At 40.4% G+C, this 25422-nt stretch overlaps 1 protein-coding gene across 17 annotated transcripts in view; it reads right to left on the minus strand.

Moving 5' to 3' along the window:
* Nucleotides 1-8682: 8682 nt before the first annotated feature.
* PCDH15 (protocadherin related 15) overlaps nt 8683-25422 on the minus strand; it is an 827643-nt gene continuing 810903 nt past the window's right edge. For 16 of the 17 annotated variants that reach the window (XM_054204839.1, XM_054204838.1, XM_054204840.1 and 13 more), the window contains 5 exons: nt 20529-20550; nt 18936-18974; nt 17628-17701; nt 16647-16779; nt 8683-11324 (listed from right to left, as the gene is read on the minus strand). In XM_054204839.1, the coding sequence (XP_054060814.1) occupies nt 10770-11324; nt 16647-16779; nt 17628-17701; nt 18936-18974; nt 20529-20550 (823 nt within the window). In that variant the 3' untranslated portion in view covers nt 8683-10769. Of the gene's footprint in view, nt 11325-14413; nt 15881-16646; nt 16780-17627; nt 17702-18935; nt 18975-20528; nt 20551-25422 lie in introns of all 17 variants that reach the window. The other variant, XM_054204854.1, reaches the window with a different exon arrangement.

Consider the following 25422-nt stretch of genomic DNA (forward strand, 5'->3'; position numbering starts at 1 on the left):
TCCCATATTTGAACCAAATGTTCAAATACAAATAAATGCTACTGTCACCAGTGACAACACAGAATCCCTGTCCACAAAATGCTGTTTCACTCCATATTGTGGAATACATTTAAAAAAAAACCAACGAAACAACAAACACAAAGCAAACAAAACCAAATAAACCAGTAGTTTTGGATAGTCGAATGCCACAATGATGCTGAAGTACTCCAGAGAAACCTCACAGAACTGAATGAGTGGGCAAAAAAGGGAGGTAGGTGACTTTCAGCAGAGATGAATGCAAGGAAATGCATCTAGGGAAAAATAATCCAAACGCTACCTGCAAGACACTGAACTCTGAAGCAACAGAAGAAGAGCTCCTGGAGTCATCACTGACAGTTCTTAGCAATTGGGGCACAGCACAACATCTATCAGTAACCAAAAAGGGTAAAAATAATTGGGTATCTTCAGACAGGCCATGGCAGAGACGGCATTTTTCCAAATGAAGCTAGGAAAGGCCAAACACTCCATCCATGCAAATTCTGCTGCAGAAGTTGTTTGCAAAAAAGACAGAGAGAAGACTGCCGTGGATGGTGAACCCTCATTAGAAAAAACACCTTTCACTGAAAACTCATCTTGTTTATCAAATGTATGCTGTAGCCAGGCTGCTTTACTAGCACTAACCAATATTTCTGCGTTCCGGTTCTGGCATTCAGTACAGATGATCTGCTTTTAAATCCACGTTTATAGAAACGGCAGTGAATCAATGTCCATAAACCAACCTGCCAAAAGGGAAATGTGAAAACAAGAGTGGGACCTACAGCGGGGAATCAACCTGAGAAGTTACATATTTACACTTAAACGTAATATGGCCTTAAGCCCTGAGCTCTGCAATACAGAACTAACATGGCTCAAGCTAGCTATGCATGAAAAAGACCAGTTGTGAATAGCTTCCATAATGAGCTTACTGTAAAAAAAGCACTTCAAACCAAGTCCCATGTTACAGTGTTTCTCGTAGTTATTTCAGTGCATTCATGAAGACAGTCTCCTTTTATAAATCCAGGTAGCATTTTGCTGCTTGAATAAAAGGAAGGTTCCATATTCCAAAGGTTATAAACCTTTTCATTTATTATTAAAGCTTTTAAAATATGTATCAGTAATAAGAGCCAAGGCCACATTCTTATATGAAATGGCCTCACAGAAGTCCCCTTTGCTAAGGCTATGTAAGAATTGATTTGTCCCTGGATGGTTTTTTCTTCTGTGCTTTATCGAAGATACCTACTCCCCCATTTTTCAAATGCAACTAGAAACCTGCTTTTCAGCAGCAACAACAGCAAGCATTGGAGGCATATTTTTCATTAGTTCCTAAACCATTCCTCTTCTTGGGTGATGGTGTTCCTGTAACACACTTGCCATCAGTCAGAATTCATGTTGATGCAGTGCAGAGGCACATGTTCCTATATGGAGGTATAGGAATGGTTGGTGTGTGCGTCCACTGAGCATCCTTTGATTTTAACATCAGTCCTGCTCAGAAACTGCAGTGCTACGGCAGCTACTACATTTCAAAGATTATCGCTTTAAAAGCCTGCACCTAATTGACTCAAACAGAAAAGATCAAACCTGAAGTACTTGGTGATATTTTCTTGTTAACCTCCAATAGCTAATTACCGCTTCTTTAAGCCAGCCTTTCATTTTCCTACACATCCATATATAGGTGTTCAATGTAATCAATGCAGCTGCTCAACAGCTATCAGAGATCTCCTGGACAATGGACAAAAAGAAAAAAAAAAAAAGGGAAAAAAAAAAGAGCAGTTAGCAAGAGAAAGTGGGTATGATGTTTGGAGGAGAAGATAGGAAGGACGGGAATCAAGGGTGGGCTGGCAAAGGTGCCAGCGTCCTGGTAACCTGTGCCCTCTATGCAAAAGGAATCACCACATTCCCAGCGATCTGCAGCGAAACCAAGACTAAGGCTCAGCGGGCAAGTTGTACTTGGGCACTTACCCTGGGTACATGCACGCAACAAGCTTGGCCCTCAACTACTATAGTATACTACCAGCACAAAATCCCAGCGCATGTTAAATATATTCAATACAAGTTTATGTAATTCAGGAGATGGTTTGATTTTAATCAGCAAATTTACACCTTTTTTTGTCCAAAGCAGGAAGCTTCCTCAAGACAGACTTAAGGTCTCCCTTCACAGCCTATCTGCAACTAACTACCCAGGCCTCAAGTATCAATACCATGCTCTCCTCTCCCTTTTTTAAAAAAAAATAATTTATGAGCAGTCTATAGATCAGCAAAGGAAGGTCTAACATTTGGAAAAGATACACACATCCAGCTGTAGCAGACACAGTTTTGCACTTCCCTGTGCTCAAAGTCCTGCCAACAGCGGGGTGGTGTGCTTACATACCGGCAAAGTCTCTGCTCTTCAGTGGCCCTTAGGAGGACTGTAGGCCCAGCTGCTCTCTCATATGATTTATTACATTTTATTGCCCCAAAATTGTAATAATAGAGCATATTTTCTATGAAGGCTAAACTAGCATCGCTCAGATGAACATATATCACAGCCTAGGATTAATTCATTTCTACAACCTCTCCGCCAAAATTCCTAAAAAGCAAATCTTGTCCTCATCTGATTTCTCCTGCAGCATGGCTAGTGAATGGATGCCGGGACAAAAGCACAAGAAATCAAGGTGACACATCCTGCAGTAGCAGCAGATGGGGTGTTTCATTGTACTTGCAGCCTGTTACCTTGTTTTTAAATCTCAGAAGCTTTGCTGTCTTTTCTTTTTATACTTTTTTCCTTTAGTGACTACATCTTCATTAGTTTGAGGACGTGGAGGTTATCAGGAAGGCTGGAAAGCTGTGTCATAAACAGAGCAGCTGCTGAAATCAATGTGACTTTTCTGCTTGCCTTTGTGGAGCCTACAGCTGAGCACTTTGCCTCCTGCTAACCCAAACTCATTTGGCACAAGAAGCTATTTAGCTGTGTTACCTTCACAGTGGCACAAGCAACGTGCTCTGGCTTCAATGAGAGCTACGCCTCACGCCCGTGGGCACAGGGCAGCAGACGGGCAGCGCTGGGTCTCTGTTTCAGTCACAGCCGGTCAGCTGTGCCCAGCATGTGGGACCAGGAGGGAAAGGCGCTGCACCGCCATGGCACGACTGCTGCTGCAAAGTCCTCCCAGTGCGCACCACAGCACTGAAGCCATGTGGCCCTCCCCACTTCCTGAGCTGCCAGGGTCTGGTGGTCACAGTATTGCCCAGTGATAGCAAATGCTGCATGTTACATCATTTTGCTCTTTCTCCCACTCCCCTTTAAGATATATTAATTTTTTTTTAATCACAATTTCCATCTTTCGTGAGTCTCCCCTTAGCCATTAGCTTGTTTTAACAGGAAGATCTATTTTATCTAATAGTCTATGTCATAGCTATACATTTATAGACGGAAAAGGATGATAGACAAGTGGGTGCATGTGTGTGTACAGATACACAGGCGTATGTACACAAAGAGAGCAAATCCCCTCCAAGCAAACAAGGGCATGGCTGTTCTCTAAGTCCAGAAAACACGGGACTGCAATTTGTCATCTTGGCAGGATAATTAGCCTGGGCAGCACAATGCCCAGCGTGGCTGTAGTCTGGCAGCTGTGCTAGACTGGGTATCTCTCCGTGCACTGTGCAGAGTCCTGTCTCTCCTGTCCTTGCTCACCTTTTTTAAAGAAATAAAGAAGGAGTCAGTGGCCAAACCAAGTGTAGCTTCTGAACGTGAGATGTGGGAGCACGACTTCTGTTCTCTTCCTGTGCTTCTAACTCACTTGGACTTAGCAATCCTGTCCACAACCAGGGCTTCACCACATTGTGAAGGTCTTTCAAGGTGCCTACAGGCCACTTTGTGCCCTGATGTCTACTCAAAATTCATTTATTTATGCATATTGATAGAGTAACTGTACAGATTGTTCAGACTGCAAGAGAAAAACGCGTATCACAATTGAACTGATGGGAGAGACAAATATTTACTATTCTCACTTGGCTTGATGATATTAAGTTTTGTAGTTTACTGCATTCTTACACTTTGTGTTCCTATTTAAACAGTGGTGATTAATCAGCATTCACCATCTTGTTTACCCCCTGTTCTACTAGCATGCTGTGGTAGCTTTTTGTAACTAAATCAGGGCAGACCCTGCTTAATATTTTATATATTTTAAAATTGCACTTTCCTTTTTCATTAAAACAGCCTCTTACCAGTATTTCTGAGGAAACAAGCTAAAGTAAAATAGCTCTTTGTGAATGCTGTTAGAGAGGTGCTGTCTAGGTCTAATTTATAAAATGTAATACATTAAAAAATAATAATCTTTCTACCTGTGAAAAATTAATCAGATTAAATAATGACCTTAATACAATTTCCCGTGGTGACCTTTATTGAGGAAATAAGAAATTCTTTCTTAGATACTAAAAGTAATCATGGCAAAGTAGAGTTTCTCTAAACCCTCCTGTTGGCTTTCTGCACAGGCATTAAGGAGAATCTAAATCGTTACCTCAGCGAGTAGCAGCTAAATCACAGCAGCGCTGAACGCTGTGGTTTTGCCACATTTTTCTCAGAAAACCCAGTAACCCACTGCTAAATTGCATGAGGGCATGGCTCCGAACTACTAATTATATCACATAGCACATAACTTGCCAGTAGGTCCACAGGAACGGCTCAGTCTGACAAATGGGAGCGTGTCACAGAACGCGGTACCTGCGAGAGGTTGGGCTTGACTCTCACACGAACGAAATACCATCAGCTCCAACCCACATGACCGGTGGCAAATTACTGCGCTGCAGGGAGCACTTCTAGCAGACACCTGGCTGCAGGGTGCCAAACTCTTAGGAGACCACTGCCCTCTGAAATGGAAACTTGCTAGCACCTGTATTTAAGGGACCATCAGTTAGTTGGAGACACAATCTGAGACATTTATATGCCTTCAGAGACAACAGATAATCTTCGGGCAGCCAGAGATGATGCACACACGTACTGCAAAGCTAACTGGTGAGGAGAACCAACGATGGTTTTCACCAATCACCCATTAACTGTTACTCTCAGCAACCCTGATATAGAACACAGCTTTGTGGCGTTATCAGTAAAAGGCTTATATTCTCCCTGAACTCTTCAAACAAAACTAAACCTTCCTCCAGTGTAACACAACATTCGGTTCTGCACCAAAGCTGCCATTCTCTGTAAGCATCCTGTCCCCGGCTCCCCAAAAATCTCCCCCAAACCCTCTGACTGGACTTCTGAAGCACTCACAGGGCTGCCAGGAACACCTCACCTGGGAACAGGCACAGTTTCTGATAACTGCTGCAATGAGACAAGCCCCATACCTGCCTCGGATTTGGCTTTGCCAGGTACCACGCCCACAAACTTCTAGGAGTAGAGAATAAAGTCTCTACTGCACTAAAAAAGGCTAATTTTACCTCTGTTGCCTAAAAAACACGATGATATTTTCTATTTTTTACGCATTTCAGCAGAGCTTTGAGGATGATGATTTTTGTTTGATGCAGGATCTTGTCCTCGCTCGTTCAAGAACTGCAAGAGCCTCTGTACAGACACAGTTCCTTCCTCAACGCACTTCTGAATACAGCGCAAACAACTTACCGCTGTTATCCGCTCCAAGCAAGGTCAGCCTGTACAGAGCTAGAATTTTAATGGGACATCCTTAAAGGCAAATAGGCCTACGCAAAGCACGGTGACTCCAAGGATCTCCACCACATTTCTGCCCACAGTGCCCCGGTAGATCCACTGCCTGTGCAGTTCTATGTGGTTCCCCCAGCTCTCTATGGAAACTGCTGCTTCTTGCCAGGGTGAGAGGATACAAATTAAGCTTCTTTGGGATAGAACCACTTAATATTTCCAAGTAGCCCTCTCCACGTAACTGGGATCGAGAACTTGCATCCCCTTCTGTTGAACTCCAGCACAGGCCCCCCATGCCTGCTCACCCCACGCTGGCTGCTTAGACAGAGCCAAATGGCAGCTGTTCTGAATGCCACGGCCATCTATATGTTTCTATGGCATCTGTACGGGGACAGGCAAACGCTCCTCAGGACGTTGCAACTCATTCTGGGAATCACAGCAACATTGTGGACAGCCGTTGCTGAACAATGTGCTAACAGTTTGCAGGGTTGGCGTTGCTCGTGTTAGGTGGCTTGCAAAATGAACAATAAAATTTTATTGTGTATTGGTAACGAGCAACAATCAGTGCCAGAAAGATAAATTCCTTTCCGGCTGTCCAGGCTGGTGTCACCCTGCAAGCTTCAGTTTAGTTATGGTGAATTACCTGATTCTGCTCATGTTTGCTACACTATTGATCCAGGCCTGTGCTACAGCTTTATCATTTCATCATCTGGGCTTAGTACTCCTAGTCCAAACAGTGAAATCACTGAAACTCTCTTCTTTCAATAATAAAGAAAAACGGTAGTATTCCTCAGTACTCCTCTAATGGGCTTCTGAGAACCAGCTGCCTTCAAAATTCATTTGACAAACAGCACCATTCTTTGGCTTTATCAAACCTTGTGGTTTATCAATACTTTGTAATAAATGCAAGCCTTTCTCAGACTATAAACAGTAAGACAGTCAATGGTAACTTCAAGTTACTATTTTTTGTGTGCACTATTTGAAGGGTCAGCAAGCAAGGGTGTGCTGAGCAGGAGAAAGCTGTTGCCCTTTTTATTTCTGGCTAGCTGTGTGTCTTTGCACAGCCAGGAACTAAGGCTTGATGAGAAAGCATTCAAATTTATACCCCCATTTGCAGCACAATTATAAATCTTACAAGGTAAGAAGCATTTATCACCATCCACCAACTGCAAAACAGACTTGGTTGTAAAGTTTTGAGTTACAACTGACATTTGCTGGAGGCAAAGAAATGTAAGAAGGATAAGCCACTTTCCAACCACTGAGATCATCACACAGAAGCAACTTGGGGGTGACCACCACAAGAAACCAGAAGAACCACCATGGCTGTGATCCATTAGACTTTTTTAACTATCAAGCTGTATTCCCTTCGGAGTGTGTAAGACTTTCCAGGAAGCCCTTTCATGGTTGTGACTGGCCCAAAATACCTGGTTCCCACTATGTGTTTTTCCACCATGTAAGCTGAAATTTGTGTAAGAGACTGGTGCTGTTCTCCCATTGCTAGTAATTCAGACTTTTTTTTTTTCCAATCTCTTTTCCATTTTTCTGAGTGCAAGTTTTCCAGCTACATAACCAGGCTCTGGAAGGGTTCCAGCCAGGGGATGCTGAGTGATCATGCTGCGACATCACTCTGCTGGCAGAAGGCACCAAGATACACATCACCCACCACAACCACATTGTCTGTTCCCCGACACCCACTCAGGCAAATCCTAGGTGCAAGAACTACCTACCATTAATGCATAAATATTTTAAGCTTCTTAACAGGTCCTCAACAGATCTGCGGGGCTTTCTTTGCAATCTTGTTCATTCTAGTATACACCTAAACAAAGGGGGAAAAAAAAAAGTTTCTGTTTTTTTCCTGACAGCGCTTGTCCTGCCTCACAGCGGGCATTACACTGCTCTTCTACAGCCACAACGTCGGTCATTTGATCCTTGCTTATACTGAAAACATAGCAGATGCCATATTAAACCACAAAACTATCAGTGCCTGCTTGGAGGAGTGTACAAATTAAATCAATGTCAGGAGCAATGATTGTCACCTTGATCGGTCAGCCAGTGAGTAGTTCTGCCACCCAGGGGAAAATGCTCATGCCTTGCATCAGCTTTACAAATCACAGTGGTTAAATAGCTGTAAATTATATCCCAAGACCCAGATACTTTATTCTGCTTACTGTATCCACCAAAGCCATGCTTAATACTTCACTTCCCAGCGGAAAAGTAAAAGTGAGCTTTTTTTATTGAATCGGTCTGTACTGTTATTGCTGTTGGTTCTGGGACTACTACCTGCTCAGTCTAAAATCTGTATTAATTTACAGTATGGCATCACCCGAAAATAAAAATTTGAATTCTGTAGTGATTTACAGTATTGCATCCACAGAAAATAAAAAAAAAAATATATACCCCCAAATCTTCTGCACCTGTGAAAGATTCCACGAAGCCCTCTCTCTGCCAACGGTATTCACAATTTTGAAAGTCACTACAAGTTTAGCTAAAATCAAGCTAGATTTTAGATAAACCCCACCCATTGCTGAAAAAGTGAAATTTCTTATGCTCTTTGCACTGTGGGAAAAGTTTTGAGCACTTGGACAGCACAAAGGGGTTGGTATCGTCAAGTTTTGCCTTTGACAAGCGTACATACAACTACTGACTGACCACCAGTTTTAGGCCTGACAATCCTTCGCAGAGCTAGGGCTGAAGCTGGTATAGCTCTGAGTCTCTAGAAAAAGGAACAGGTTTATTTTCCCCTCAGAAAATTGAGAGAAGCTGGGACAAAATGTTTCCCTAAAAAGCACGTGCCCTTATTGAAGTACTCAGGAAGAACTAAACTGAGAGATCTTGCAATAAAAATGATGTAGTCAAATAATAACAGTATCTTAAACAGGATTAAAATATAACATTTTACTAGTTATTTCAAAGAATAGATTTTTTTTTTCTTCCATCATTCTTACCTATATGTTCAGACTCTAGCTAAACTCCAAAAAGCTATGTTGTGTTAGGTACCAAGTGCAAATATGCCAAGATAATAGAGTTAGGAGAAAGAAATACCCGGTCTTTTTTTTTTTTCCCTTGCGTGGTAGGCTACATAGCAGTTCTCATGCCTAAAAACAAGCACTGTCTTTCAAAATATTTGGTCGGAAACCTCAGCTTGAAAAGGAGGTATTTGACAGAAATGTCACATTTACATCGGCATAACACGCGAACAGCTTCTAAAGACAAACATTAAGAGGAACCTCGTGGAGGAGAACCTGTGCAAAGGGAAAACAAACACAATCACAGTAGCAGAAGTCCATTTCCTGCCAGAGCAGAACCAACAACCATCGCCATCCAGATCTTGTGGTGAACCTTCAACTATAGCAACAGGGAAAGAATGAGGAATGCCAATCATTTCCTTACTAATTGCACACATTTATCTGTCAACTCTTCCTATCTTTCGAGAGGTATCCACATTGTTCAGCAGGTTTACGTTCAACACTATTGGAGTGGAATGGTGGTTGCACCATTTAACACAACAGCAAGCTGGGCTTGAAAATGTATCCATCCCCTTCCTATTAATTACTCTTTAATGCCTATTTCTATCACACAGACTCATGTATCATCCTGGTTTATTTCGGAGGAATATAGCCATAGGATGATAATTATTGATGGAGCATAAAACCTGGAGCTAAAGACCGTATATAGTTTGATCTTATCCTGAAAAAAGAGTTTGTGTGATACAACAGGACACTTTTCTCATGTGAATATGTACCTTCATTTTTTTCTTTCCTCTATCACATTGGACAAAAAGACTTTGCTCTGTATTTTAACGTCTTTTTGGTGTTGGTGACTGTGAACAGTGGCATTTCTCAGCTCCTTATTCAAGTTGTAACACAACAGACTCACTACTTTGAGGTACAAAAAGAAATTATAAGCAGAAGCCAAAATTTACGTAGTGTATTTTCAAGTAATGCTTACTTCAAGTTTTTGGAGCAATTCTGTGTGTGTGTTCTGACACCCTTTGCCCTTCACAGATCCGTTTATGCATATTAGCCTCATTGAATATTCACTTTTTATCCTCTTCACCCTGATCCATTTGTCTTTTCAGCAGGTTTACGTTCAACGCTATTGGAGTGGAATGGTGATTGTACCATTTAACCCAACAGCTAGCTGGGCTTGAAAATGTATCCATCCCCTTCCTATTAATTACTCTTTAATGCCTATTTCTATCACACAGACTCGTGTATCATCCTGGTTTATTTCGGAGGAATATAGCCATAGGATGACAATTATTGATGGAGCATAAAACCTGTAGCTAAAGACCGTATAAAGAAGAAAACAGAACTGATGTGGGAAGAGACGAAAAGATGAAAAATTGGCTAGACAAGAAAACTGGAATGAGCTAATTTACAAAAGAAAATGAACAAACCACGGCCAGGTAACTCTGAATAAGATTAATTGCTAGCCATTTCCTTCCTCTTTGCAATTTTTATCTTATTTAATCTTCTATCCCACTTTTCTATGTAGCACTGCTATACTCTTATAAACTCCAATTCCACTCTTGCTTAAGTTTGGTAGCTGGGTGTTGAGCGAGATCCTCTGTTTGCATAAACTGGTATATCACTATCGACTTTGGTATTGTTACTTAAATTTAAGCCAGCCGAGGATTTGCTCTGTTGACTTTCATGGATTTATTTTTAATTTATTACTCTGAGTTCAGAATCAAGAGCTCTGGATATAAATCTTGAACATAAATAGACAATTTCCAAATCTAAACAGTATAGCCACAAGTACCATACAGAAAAACAAGCTAGGCATGTCTGAAAAGTTCATGTCTGAAAAGTTAACCAAATGTTGCTGTGCATTTATTAGTAGTTTACTGTTTATTAAACAATAAATCGAGATCCAAAAAACCTAATTAATTTAAATGAAGTATTGTTTAGTGAAATGGGAGCCTGTCAAAATAGTTGTTGGGGAGGACAATTAATTGGTACAAATGTGAGTGCAAATTTTGTTTTTAAACTTTAAAGCGTGTCATTTGTAGTATACAACGTATGTGCACAATACAAATTTCATACATTTTCCTCAGTGACAATAAAAAGCGCAGTTTATTATAAACTGAAGTAAAAATTAAAATAAAAAAAAAATAAAATCACAGTTTTGTCATTGGTATGTGAAGGTTGTTCCAAGGGCCCATCCAGAGCTCCTCTTCATCTGACTGTGTGTGTTCACTGTGCGACTCCAAGGGCTCTTTGACATCCTCGTTATCAACAACCGATTCTTGCTCTTCTGTGCTTTTCATTTTGGAGCCCCCTGGCTTTGTTGCTATATTTTCGGCCCCTGTAGTAGAGGAAGCAAATGAGACACTGCAAGGTCTTGTGTTCATTTTATCACTAGAAGATGGTCCCTTTGACAATGTGTTCAGTGGGACATTCTCCTCGTGTGTCACTGCAAGCTTGTCCAGTTTCTTGAATTGTTTCCCCAGCCTCACTGGAGATGTGACTTTTAAATTATTACCAAGGCAAACGCGACGGGTTCTGACAACAGAGCCATTCTGTGCAATGTAGATGTTACCATTGATGTTGTTTTGAATATTCGGGTTATTAAGACGATTCCTCTGGCTGGAATCGGGAGCGCTGTCTTCTCCAGTGGAGCTGGTCTCATACTCTGGGTCGACTATCAACTTGATCCTTTTCTTTCTGGCCCACTGTTTGACAATAAATAAAAATGTCGTTAAATCTCAGCACTACTTCTTACATTTTCCTGCCCTTTTTCTATCTATCTTGTCTTTTATCTAGACACTCACATAAATTTTTATTAACTCGGTCTTTTGTATGCTTCCTCTTAGGTTGTACACAGATATTTCTTAGTTGTTTTGATTACCACTGTGTGCCCCTATCATATACCTATGCTTCAACACGCAAACAATTCTTTGTACTAAAAAGTTCTAAGACAGATAAATCCATTTTAGTTCATGAACTGCATATCGCGAGTCAGCTAGAGTGTATAAAAACTGTGACGTTTTTCTTCAGGTTTGAAAAGTAGTGACAAATTTGGGTTGGGTTTAGTTTTTTTTGGCTAAAGATGCATTCAGCCGTACTCCCATTAAATTGAAGTGCACCTTCTTTAGAGAATCCTGAGAATGCAGACGTTACTTTTTGAAGATTTACTTCCGTAAATCACGATATTGGTAAGCCAGTCATATTTTGATAAAGCAATCTCTCTTACACAGAGAGATGAAAAACAACTAGATAAATAAACTCCTTCTAACAGAAACTGGGAGGCACTGACGACGAAGCCATTGCGTGATACTTCTACGAAACTACTGTACTAATGGGTAAATGCTAGGAAGGCCATAGAAGTTTTCTTCCAGAATACTACTACATTGTAAATTCAGTGCAAAAATGGCACTGAGCAGGTCTGGTTTACATGCAGAACACATCAAGCAGAGAAAGGTCTCAGGACCTGCACAAGGGAAATTCACAGGCATGATGTTGGCGAAATTGTCTGGTTAAAAAAAGAAAAGCTTTGATGTAAGGCTTTGTGCCAGTTCCAATCTAGTGGGATCAACGGAGATGCTTTGCTATTAAATGGAAGATGGTGGAGAAATGAGACTTTAGATTTTATATCGTTTCTATTGTTTTTAAAGACTTAATGCAATTTCCATGTTGCTGTGACTTTGTACTAATCGTGATTACACAAAACTCATTACGTATTTTAATTTACAATTGGTGTTTATAAAATAACTGCCTCCTTCCAGTACACTGAAAAAAGCTACCATCATTCTTGAATTAATAATGAAAACGCTGTTATTTCACTAAGGCAGCAGATACCACCATGGTTAACTCCCACAGCAATACATACGCATGCATGCAAGAAAAGCCAATTTTGAGAAAAAGAAAATCATGCAAGGTACAAGCGGGTGATGATTACTCTTAAGCTTTTGAGAAGTTACACTTTTACAAATTACTTAAATGCCTATTCTTTTATTCCTGATAAAGACATACAGTTTTCTTCCCACAGATACATTCAGGTGGATGAAAGGACTGACTAATTTAAATGGGATTTACGTTAAAACACTATGTGCAGCTACAACTTTGCGCTATATGGGAATACAAAAGTAGGTAAGTGATCAGAAATCTAGTTCACATTTCAACTGGAATTAAAGACAGTAGTCAAAGAGTTAGTATCACACTGTGCACCTCAACACCAATTGTCCTGCAAGGGTAACTCCACAGCAGGCTCAACTATCTTAAAAATTGGAAAATTTTTCTCTCCTCCATCTAACAGAGACTTCCTGGCAGACCTTTGGCGCATATGCCAGAATTTGCACTAGCTTTAAAGTACTCACTCACAAGACTAATCCAATACTGGCTCAAAGCTTTAATTTTATTTAGGCTTCTTATGTCTTATCTGGATAAATCTAGTGCTTAAGAAACAGCTCTGTGGGTTTTGATGCATGGTAAATAAAGCACACACAGCCTGTGCGTACACACAGCTTGCACACTCTGCATGCTGACAGCACAGATAAGAGCTCCATGAGGAGGTACATCATGCCGAGGTTGCTTCTTACAAGAAAACACAAAGGCTACTTGCGCTGTCAATAACAGAAATCCTTCCTACGGAATCATGCTCATTCTGAGCGGAACTGTGCTAATGAAAGTGCTACAAGATTTCTCTATTGAATGATATCAGCTATTAGAGGTTATTGAATTTTAAAAGGCAGATAACAAAATATAGAACACAGGTGATGGTTACCTTCATGAATGCTTTGCTATTAAGCATCTCAAACTTTTACATAGATGTTTAAAAAAATAAAATGACCGCACTGTTAGGTGGGAAGGGCAGAAGTTGGAAAATGTTATCCGTTTCCTTTTCTGACCAAGTTCAATTTGTACACCTACCTCTGCATTCCTGTCTCGTACATCCCTGGTACCTGAAACCTGAATCCCATGATCCAGAAGAAGTTTAATCCCAGCACTGCTAGTAATACTCTGCAGTTTTGGGAGTGTTGCTTTGCTGCAATTTCAGTTGTCCTCCCTGAAAACAGGGCTAAAGTTTACAGCAGAGAACTCATTTGAAGAGTAGCAAATGTTGTATGGTAGGGGAACATAAGGTGAAACCATGTATGACTTCTAAGTCTCTTCATCCTCATCAACATTCCTGTTCATTCCACGTTTTATCCCTTTTCCTTCCTATCCATTTCGTGACAGACATAATCTGCACAAACATAGGGCCCTTAATAGATTTGTGCCACCAGGTTTGTCGAGCTATCCATCACAGCCAATGCAAAATGCTGTGTTACTTCACTTCACAACGTGCATAATGCAAAACAGATTAAATCTAAAAATCAATGCAATGCCTCTTTAACTACATTACTGAAATTAGCAGAGAAAAATAAGTACTCCTTCCTGCCATCGCTCAATGAAAACTAATCTTTCTATATCCACCACTAAATATACCTGAGTAGTCTCTCAGAAGAATTATATTAGTTTGGTTTTCTACAGTTCTATCCTTAAGACAGTATAAAGGGTTCAAATGCTGAAGCAAAAAGGTTTGACATTTTCTTATTGTCTGTCTCTGGTCAAGTCTGTATTGCTTAGGAAAGATCACACAGAAGGCACAGCAAACAAGATTACTCCTTACTGCAAAACGTCCACCTACTGTTGCTCCTTTTTAAAAGGATGTAGAATCACCAGTAGTCTCTGACTCTGCAACAGCAGCGTCCAGGATCTCATCTGACTGAGACTGGCTGTTTTCCTGGGATGTCTTTTTTCTTACTTTCTTTCTTTTCACGTTGGTGTCAGAACTTTGATTCTCAGTATCAGGGGAAGTAGCATTTTTACCAGAAGTGGCACTTGTTGTGCTTTTTGTCCCTTCAGTACCTTTGGAGGTAACACTGATTTCACTTTCCAGGCAAGAAGATTCGTTCTTGCTGATAGTTTCTTCCCTGTCACTAGCATCTGTACCAACCTCTTCTGTGCTTTCCTCCGCACTATCATCGCCATTAATAGCTGATTTTCCTCTCTTGTCTACTTCAGTAGCAGCAGTTTTTGCATTGGCAGATGTTTCAGAAACTCCTTTATTTGAGTTATCTACTGTCTCATCGGGGCTTGCGCTGACTTGCTCCGCATCCTCTTCTTCATCTTCTTCTGACACCTCTTCTATCGTGTCTTCTATTTCCAGGCTGGCAGAGGAGGTTTTGCTCTTATAGCTGGATCCTGAAGTTTTCCTGTAGCTCGTGTCCCTGTCACTACCTGATGCATTAGAGTTAATATTTGATTTCTGGCTGGACCGCCTTGCACTGCCACGAGAGCTACCTCCCTGACTTTTTACACTGGACCTTTCAGTGCTTCTTCTACTGCTGGATTTACTAGTTCCTGATTTGCTGTATGAACTTCGTGTAGATGAGCTCTTTGACAGGCTACCATCTTCATCACTGTCAGAGTCTTCCTCATCATGGTCCTCTTCAGATGAGTCCTCCTCTGATTCACTGCTAGAGCTGGAGCCAGATTCGTCATCAGAATCCCCAAAATCGTGCCCAGATTCTTCATCCGAGTCCACAGTACTTTCAGTGGCTTCATCTTGGTCCAGAGTTACTTTCAGGTAGTCTTTATCTTCCGACTCCGAGCCAGAGCTACTACTCTTCGCGGATGATTCACCTGAAGTGTATTTTCTTCTCTTCTTTTTCTTCTTCTCATAATCACTATCCTCATGTTCACTCTCTGCTGTGATACTTATTGAAACTCCTGATTTTGCTTCATCTCTTTCAAATTCTTCCTCTCCTCCTCTCGCATGCACTGAATCTTTCGTAATAGGCTCTTGAAATTTTCTGGAGACACTAATGCGCTTTAACACATGATTTAGTTTTCTCATTGAAGGTCTGTCATCTGTCGATTTCTGGAAGTAACTTCCCCTGATAATCATGCTTTTGTCACCATCCGCTTGGCGAGCTGACATTAACTTGGCGTAACTGGAATCCTTCCTACCGCCTTTCACTTTCTGCAGAATCATCGGGAATATCTTTGCTTTCCTCCATGGAGAACGAGCAGACTCAGTTCTTCCTACTGGTTTGTGAGCACTGACTGCTACGCGACTTAAATGCATTGCTGCTTTTAGTTTCCTTTTTCCCTGGCTGGTCCTATATGCTCTTCCAGTACCATGTCTTAGATCCATCCCACCACCTACAGGTCTACCTTCTATTTGAGCCCCTGCTCTCTGGCTTATACCTCTGCTTGAAGGACCTCTGCCTTGACTCATCCCCTGCAAATTATGAAAATGGAACTTGATTACAATTTGAAAGGTAGTTATTGTGAAAACTCGTACCCTAAAATAAGTCAGTAGGAACAAATGCGACATTTTTTCCCAAAAGCAAAACTAACTTACCTGTTTTAGAATAGCTTTTTACCAAAATTATGGGGAAAGTTCTAGAACAGGCTGCAAGTGCACAACTACCTTACTCCACAACAGGAAAAATGTTATCTCTTCTCATTTAATTAAAACCCATGTGATGGATTAAGAGTCTAGTATCTCTGAAAATTAGATTTAAAAAAAAAAAAAAAGGAACATTTACATCAACTTTCTTCTGGCTGCCACTGACATTTTAAAATTTCTTTACATTCCGTTGTGAACTTTATGATAAATGAGTTTAGGTGACTGCTTTTCTCTGTAGAAAATCACCAGTTATAGGCTGAATATTAGTAATACCCTATTTGGTTAACAATATAAAATGGAATTACCTAAGGCTATGCAGATTTTTCTTTGAACTAGAAATCTACATTGAGGGAAAAATAGATGTGGATATTAAAAGAAACTTTGCAATTCCTTTTTATTTCTAGAAAAAGGGAAACAGGTGCTGACACAAACTTTATCGGTCATCAGAAGGGCAAACAATGATTAGCATTGGAACAGCTGCTTATTTGATCTATACAGAAAACGATATTCTAATCAATTACAAAATACATTTGACAAGGTTTAATGGTCCTTCCTCTCACTGCAGAGACAGAATCACCACAGCAGAGACACTTACCTCTTCTGCTGTTGGTCCATGCGGACTATAGTAGTAGCCACCGTCATTCTCCACGACGACTTCCCCATACTCATCGTACATCCCCGAAGGAGACAGCAGGCGGCGGCGGCTCCCGTATTGAGGCAGTTCATACCTGGCAAAAACACCATCGTCTCCTCATAACGTGCACTGGTATGTCCACTCATGTCTCCGCACACAGCAACAAATGCACATGCTCACACCCCAAAGGGACAAGGATTTCTTTGCTCTCTTTTTTCTCTACCTTTGAGGAGATTCTTTTTTCCTTAGTGGTAACACAATACAAAACCTCTTCCTATTGCAATTGGCTACAAGCCCGTTACAACCGGAGGGCAACCAGAATTGCGAAGTCTCTGGGATCAGTCAAGAATGCCCCAAGTGCAATGCCCTTCTTTCCAGGTACCTGATTTTTTTGGGGATCTTTTTTATAACTAGGGAATGAAAGAGCAGGTTCCCTGGGATCAGTTCTGGAGAATCCCTGTGAGCTTCTAAGAACAGCAATCATCCCTGAAGTGTTTGCAGTCAGAGGGGCATTATCAGAACAAGGCAGAGTGATGGTTTTCTAGGTGAAGGTAAAAGGCGAGACACTGGCTGGGAACCGTGAGCAGAAAGTATCAGTCACTGAACTCAGGCTGGTGAGCCACAAAAGGGGGGCAGATGATGGAAATTGATTTCCAAGACAGCAAAAATATGCAAATAAAAAAGTGAATACAAAACCGGCATGATAGATGGGAGTATACACTCTGCAAGCGTAATAATTAGATTTCTAAAGAAGCAGAGAGTTACACAACGCCCCTTTAACTTTTAAAAAGAGTTTTGTTGTCAGCACACACTTTCATGGACACAAAGATTAAAGTAATCCTGTGGTGAAGGGAAGTCTCCAGATTAGATGCTGTAATAATAAACATCACCAACCTGGAAAAGCAGCATATTCAGAAATATATAGGAAAAATGAAAATATACCCATGCTCGTAACTGTAGTAATCTTGCCCATAATATTCCTGCCCTGGATCAATTCCAGACTCCATACTTAACTCCTGTCAAAAGAGAAACACTGATTGAAAGCAAACAGTATACACAGTAATGATGCATGAAAAAGGCACAAAGAACAGTTTCTCAAAGCGCAAACAAGCAAAATAAAAAATGATAATAATTTGAGGAACACTGACAGCTGTCAAGAGCCATGATGAGAAGCCAACAGGAACTTTAAATGACTCCTTCTCTGATGTATTCCCTGAGAGTGACTGTTCTAGGTCAAATAAATGCAGATGCTGTTCTGGTGTGGGACATCTCACTTATCCTGTACAAAAACCTTACTCAGTAAACTGAACTCACAGCAAATACGCCGTCACTTCTTGCGCCTCTCTCAAAGGAAAAAGCTGCGTTGAAAGATTAGGGATATTTCACTTACAGTGGCTGTCTTGTTTTAATGTTTTCTAAACCACCAACAATCATGAACAGCACTGGAACAAGCTAAGTACTTGTCTGTATCCTACAAAAGCGCCAGTGTGTCTATAAGCTCGTTTCATGCACTGTTTGGTATTAGGCTGCTCTGTAGAAAACCTCTGAACTGCAGTATGGACACAGAGCACCAGAGCTTGGGTTTTGGCAAGGGATGGCATGTTGTCTCCGTCTCACAGCCTCCTAGAGGTTTTTCTCCTTTCCAATGAATTTAAAGTTGTGTCAGAGCATCTCATTGTAATTACTTACACAAACTATCACTATTCTGTGCTACAAAAATACCATCGATAGCAACGTCTCACAAAAGCTACATTTGCTCCATTGCTTATTCTGGAAATGATAGTGCACCTAAAAGATTTGAAAAAGTAAGCATTGGGTTTATAATCCAGAGCGGCCTTTGCACTTCATAGCAGTGTGCTAATGCTTTCATTACCTTGGCAGGCCAACTGCTTGGTTCATCTCTTAGGTACAATAATCACTTATCAGTTGACTGACATCTGAAAAAATAGATTGCGGTTGGACAGCAAGGAAATTATTCTCTCTGTGAATCTGGACAAGAAACTAGGAAAGCTTTTGGTCTGTGTGATGAAGTCCATGGGAGCAACTAAAAGATGCTCAAGGGGAAAATAGCAAGATGCAGTAAATTTAAGGTATTTAATTAAAACAACATAAATGGGGCAACAATGTCAAGACTTTCCTTTTCATCTAAAACAGTCAGAAGGAAAAATATTACCTACGACAGACAAGGAAATTATGTAAAAGCCATTAAAAAAGTTACAGAATAATTAAGAAATGAAAAAATAGGGGTACCTCTGGTCTGAGAAGAGAAGGTCTCAGCAACTGCTGTTGCTACAAAAGAAAATGAGAAAGGGATTAATTAGGCAGCAACAATTAAAGTGCAGGTCATTTGTGTTTGAGTTAAGATTGGAAAGAAATCCTAAAAACACAGGTCCCTTCAGAGCCTTTTGTACGGCAGCCACCTGGATACTTCCACAGTCGGTGAGAAGTAGAACACTGCTAAGCACCTCATGTAGTAAAATCACTTTACAGTCCACTATTTTGTTTGCCTAATATAAAAGCAAATTTCCAGTTTATCTGTTGATTCTCTAAATTATTTAACTCAAGAACTTCTGTCAGAGCCCAAGAGAACTATAGTGTGGTGTGTGTCGGAGACGGCAGGGAGACAATGGCAGACAAAAAATTATCCCCACTAGGTAGAAAGGAAATCTATGGGAATCTGCAATAAAGTCTGTGATTCAGCTATTAAAAACCTGACATGATTTGATTTCTTATGCTTCTACTGCAGTATCTTCGCTTTAATTTCTATATATTTATATACTTCTGTGGCTTTTAAATGTGTAGTTCCCAACCACAAATATACTTTAATTCACAATACCAGTAAGACAGAGAAGAATTCTCTCACTTGTTTTCTTTACAGCTTATGTATGATTTCTTTCTGTATGCAGCATGCAGTGAGAAAAGCACGCTGATGTGAGGGAAAAGACCCTGGGAGGCTGCACAGAGAGGACCGACAGGACGATATGGCTCCTCTCAGGTACGTCACAGCTAAACATGGGTCATTTTTGGTAAGCATGTTGTTAATTACTCTGCACCTCCAGTTTTCTGCAAATGACATGCCGATGCACATCGCTTGCTGTTTTGTAAATTGGGATGAGATTTTCTCAGAAAAATCAATACCTTTGTCCCCACACTCCTCCCAAAACTTGGTGGCACTATTTCAGCCAAGTTTCTTGGCCAAAACTAAACCCTGGGAGAGGGTGAAGTTCTGTATCTGAATTAAGAGACACAAATCAGCTCTGCAAAGGGAGGAAAAATCACAGCAGAACAGAAAGCTTGCAGTTTGTAAAACACCACTGAATAAGGAGCAGTAAGCTCCAGATACACACCTCAAGATTAGCAAAACCGATCTAGTTCTCAGCAGTAAGTATCAGCCTTTATGATAGAAAGGTATTTTGGAAAACTTTCTAATTATTAAATGAGTTCGTTCAGGTTTCTGGAGGAAACTCCGTGTTACTCGTTGCTGGAGAAAAACATGCTGCAAGAACAGACGACAGTGAGTTGTAGAGAAGGTCTGTGCAGTCCAGTGCCAGGCCCACGGCAGTCAGCAGCGGCAGATGATGAGACATGCCATAAAAAACCACAGCCAGTGTGGAGGGAAACTGGTTTTGGCAGTTTGTCGAGCAGCAATCTCCTAGCCTGGAGGTTCCCTTTGTGCCATGATGGTTACTATCCCCCAGTGAATCTATGCCTCGTGAACTTTTTGAACTGTTTCATATTTCTGGCCTCTAAAACACCCAAGCAGCAATGAGTTTCACAACACAGGTTGTATGGGAAAAGTATGCTGTAATTAATATTTCAAACATAATTGGGGAACAGCCTTACCTCTTGCTGTGCATATCCTCTCCTAGAAGTCAGAAAAAGAAAGAAAAATAAATTAGTATACTTCTCTGAGACTATATAAAGATGCACATTGCCATTCTTTCTGGAGAGAGGTGAAAAGATAATGTAATTAGAAATATTACTAGCAAGAAAAGAAATACATATCCACAATGCAAAATATGTTTTTCTTTAGATTTGCTCTGGACATACGAATTATTGCATGATAAAGGCTAGTGAATCTTTGGGGTCTTTTCTTGCTTTAGCTTGCAAATGAATGAGAAGAAATCCCCAGTCCCCAAAAGCCAGAAAGCCAGTGCACCCAGTGGAACACAGCAAAGGGAAAGGGGGTGGATGCTGTGTTTGGTTTTCCTTGCGATCCCGTGAGAGAGGTCTGGCCCAGTCGCCTTCTCTCTTGCCTCAGAGACCATCTACAAAGAGACTCTTACTTCACGCATCTGCTTAAGCAGTGAAACAGTTTCTCTTCTACTTCTGGACTTTCTGTATCCACTCGGGACTTGCCAGAAGTTGGCCTGGAGCTTCTATTCCTAATTTCTTGTGACAACATTATTATTAAAACTACACATTTCTTAACATTTCCTCTGCAGAGGGGAGTTAAATTCTTTCGCTATCTATGATTATTTTGCCACAGGCTTTGTGTTTTTGATTTTATTGAATTTTTTTTTGTTGTTTAATTCATTTTCTTGGAGCCATTCCTATGCATGACAAATGCACTTATGTCTATCAAGTTCTCTATTTTCACATTTTGTGCCAGAAAATTAAAATGGTTTAGACAAAACTAAGGAAGAGCAATTTAGGTCTTACCATTATTATTAGGGATAAGCCTGGATTTTTTTAAATTTCTTTTTTTAAGATGGGAAGGGTAAATGCTCAAAATAACATTGAGCTTAAGCTGGTACACAGACAGGATAGTCTAGGGAAATTCTTTAATTACACTTGCGCAAATAATAAAGAACAGAGTAGAAGTCCTTTTAATTCTTTAATATCACCATCTATAAAGTTTTTCTATTAATATTCAACACATGGAATTGATTATCAGCATTAAATTAACGCTGTTGCCCATATAATAAAAAAACTAATGAACAACTGAAATGAAGATTTATCATCAAAAGATGATCTGTGACTTTTCAAAGCCCACTTGAGGAACACTGTATTTAGTTTCCGTATCGCCTACCGCAATCTTCAGATAAGGAAGGTCTTGTGTTGCACAGAGGATAAGTAAGCTTATTAATCTTAATTGCTCTCGAGTAGTCACTATATTGCAGATTAAAAGCGTAACGTAAGTAATTCTCATTCAATTTGGAATTCAACTTTCTTAAAAATAGCACCATGCTGTGTTTTGAGAGATGCTTATACTTCTCTTAGAGTTTTGTGTGGCCATGATTAGAAGAAAAAAAAAGCCCCCAAAAGACAAAAAACATCCATTCACTCAATACAGCACAAGGATCTATTCTGACAAAAAGGCAAAGGTCAAAACAACATCATTTGTTTCCAGGAACGGATTAAAGCTCTCCAGCGAGGGAGGAATTGCTTCTGGATGAACATTATCAGCCAGACTTCACTGCAGTCAGTCAGAGAGAAATCTTCAATGCAAAATGGGAGGCAAGGACATAGTGCCTATGAGGATGCAGGATAATATGACAGCTAGTATGTGCCGCTCGTACTTAATGTGAAAGATAAAACAAGAATGAATTTACATGTACAAAATATGTCAACCTTTCACAGGACTGCATTGCTAACATAGGTTAAAGGAACTGTGATTTGCCCAAAGCAACAATTTCCCCAATTACTGGCATCCCAGCAGGCATTTACTATTTCATACTTTATAGCTGTTTTCATATTAAAAGCAAAAGCATTATAAACCCCAAATACTACGGATACTACTCAGAGAAGGCAGCTGCTTATCAATTTGCCCTCACTCTTAAAATTGAGGTTTCCTGCCATTCATGTCTGGAACCGAGGAGAAAGAATCTGGAAGGGAGGCGAGTACTGACGGGCTACTGCTCGGTATCAGCTTTGCAAACCGGTTTGCAAAGAAGCAGTCTCCACTGATGCAATCTCTGCTCCTGCTCAGAACTCAACCCAGTCAAGCTGATGATGAAAGGATGAGACATGTCCAGGGTCACTTCTGACCCTAATTAACCCAATAAGACAACCTGAAGAGGAGGCAGTAAGTTTACACATGCTCAACTTCTTACCAACTAATATATTGGTTAAAATACGCTGTAGTGCTGCAGAACTGCAGTAGCATCCAGACATCTCAATGGGACAGAACTTCCCTGGGGTAGGTTAAAAATACGTGCTATTTGTGTAGTTTCTTTCCTGTTCTAATAGAATGATTTTTTTTTAAACAAAGGCTAGCCAAAAAACCAGCAGGAGAACAAAGGTTACATTAATTCCAGACCAAATGAAACTAGGTTTTGTGAACTTTACCACTTAATAAAGGTTTCCTCATTACTGAAGAGCTGATTACCATGACCCCCCCGAGACTCTTCTGAGACTGACGAAACAAAATATTTAAAAAGGAGCTCCTGTGTGATGGCCATTCTTTCTGCTTAAGGAATGCCACAAATAACTGTAGCCAGATAAAACATTTGGAGTTTAAGCTGTGAATAACTAAACACCTGCATCTTTGCTGCATGACACTAGAGACTGCAAAATGAGGTCCTATTTGTCTAATATTTCACTAATGATGTCATGAACTTCACAAAAGCATCTGTTACGAGTCTACAAGCTCTAAAGTGGGATTTGGGTACTTAAATTCAAATCTCTGCCTTGAGGGTTGATCCACTCTGAACACGCTTAGCCCAATAATGTCTCATGCTCATCTCCGCACATTTTCCACTGTCCCACTCTCTCCATGCCTGGACCATCGCAGACACACTGAAGCAAGCAGACATGTAAGCCATCTACAAATTCTGACCCTTAAATCTGAAAAGTTTCTCTACCGAACAGCTGCTGAACCTTTGACAATTTGCTGCTGGTGTTACCATCGTGCCACTCTTGGAGAATTTAGCATCATCGGCAGATATTCTACATGCGTGTGTCTCGTAAATTATTCAGATTCTGTTACAGCAAAAATCAATAATCATTCCCCTCACCCATTTAGCAACGACACGTGTCTTGGAACTACAGTCTAGCCCAACAAGAGTTCTAAGCAAAGAGAAATTCTAATGTATCAAGCAAAAGTTGTGTGATGGGAGTTCATGGAGTTTGGCTCTGGGACAAAGAAAGAGAAACTACCTTCATCAGTTTCCGACTGAAGCATCCATACATGTCCTAACTGCAGATTAAAAAAAAAAAAAAAAAAAAAAAAAGAAAAGAGAAAAAGCCAAGCACCATGGAAATGCTGAGTAACTCCAGACAGTATGATAAATAATTAATTACCTTTTTGCTCAGGCTTACAACATTTGATACTGAACTGGGAGTTTAGTTTTTCTTCATTATGTAATATCTGCCTTTCCCAATATGTTTTTAAAAATTCTCATATTAAACACAAATATTTTGAATTTTGGCAGAAGACTAAAAGGGAACTGGCAAGTTGAACGAAACTAACATTCATTGAAATGCCAGAACTGCTTTTACTTACCATTCTTCTCAAAGGACAAGCTAATTTACTATAATTGACATATTTAATGTAAAGGTCTGATTTAGATGTCTGTGAGAAAAAAAGCCAGTAAGTAAATCCGTATTACATGGATTTTTACAAGTACACGAAAAATCTTCACTTGGTGACACTAATCAGAGTGACTTTATTACCATTTAAGATAAGCAAGATGTTTCAGCTGTAAAGCTCATGGCAAACTAGCATGAAAGATAAAGAGAGACGCCAACAACAAGCACATGCAAAATAAAAAACAAACAAATGCTCTGTACATTAAAGAAATTTACAAAATAAAAACTCTTAACATGGAGTTACAATATAAAAAAATGCAATGGAAGGCAGAACATAGGTAACAGGAGGGAAGACGGCCAGGTTTACTGACAAATCAAGACAAACCCCTTCTTCTGACTTGAGATGCAAATGTGAGCTGAAAGAAAGCGTGCCAGCATAGCAGAGTGCTGCGTCACCTCCCACCGAACACGAAGATGCGTTACTGCAATAACTCCGGCTCACTGTCGCTGAGCCCACTTGCTACCAGTACTTGCTTTCTTTGACATCCAATATCTGACAGTAAGATTCCTCCCAGGTGGTACATTTTAGGGGCAAAGCAAGAGATTCCAATTACAGCTGCAGAAAAACCACTCTGCTTACTGATAGTAGTACCTACAGTGAAGGCTGCTTAACATAAAGCAGTATCAAGCCCTCTGCCGTTTATGACCGATCCTTGGGTAAAAATGGACAGTTTCCCCCAAGTCTTTTTGGTAAACAGACTAAGAACCAGCATCATAGAACAGTAAGATGTAGCTCTGAGAAAACAACTTGTAGAATTATTATACATTACAAATTTCCAAGGGAACAGGAAAGACAATGTCTCGCAATTTGGGATTAGGACTGAATAAGTAGTGATATACAGCAGAGAAAGGGAAAAAGGTCTGAATTTCTAGAGAGTCTGAGGCAGATACCATGTGCTGCATTAGAGTCATCTCACTCAAAACGTTACATGCAGAAAACATCCAACCGTAAATATTACAGTGCTGTCGACTGAGATGGAAAGCGTTTCTCAAGCTCCTCCACAACACAGCTCAAGTTGCCATTCTGCTGGTTGGGCTCAGGCAGAGGTTCTGGGGTTGGCAGCTCTGGTGTTGCAATTGGTTTGAGCTTAGAAACGTGCTTGGGCAGGACGTGGTTTTTGTCTATTTGGCTGTACATGTTGGCCACAGACTTTTCGATCGCCGCTAAATTCTGAATGTTTTTAAGAATACCTTTCAGCTCCCT

The sequence above is a fragment of the Rissa tridactyla genome, chromosome 6 (assembly GCF_028500815.1).
Source record: "Rissa tridactyla isolate bRisTri1 chromosome 6, bRisTri1.patW.cur.20221130, whole genome shotgun sequence".
Lineage (NCBI taxonomy): Eukaryota > Metazoa > Chordata > Aves > Charadriiformes > Laridae > Rissa > Rissa tridactyla.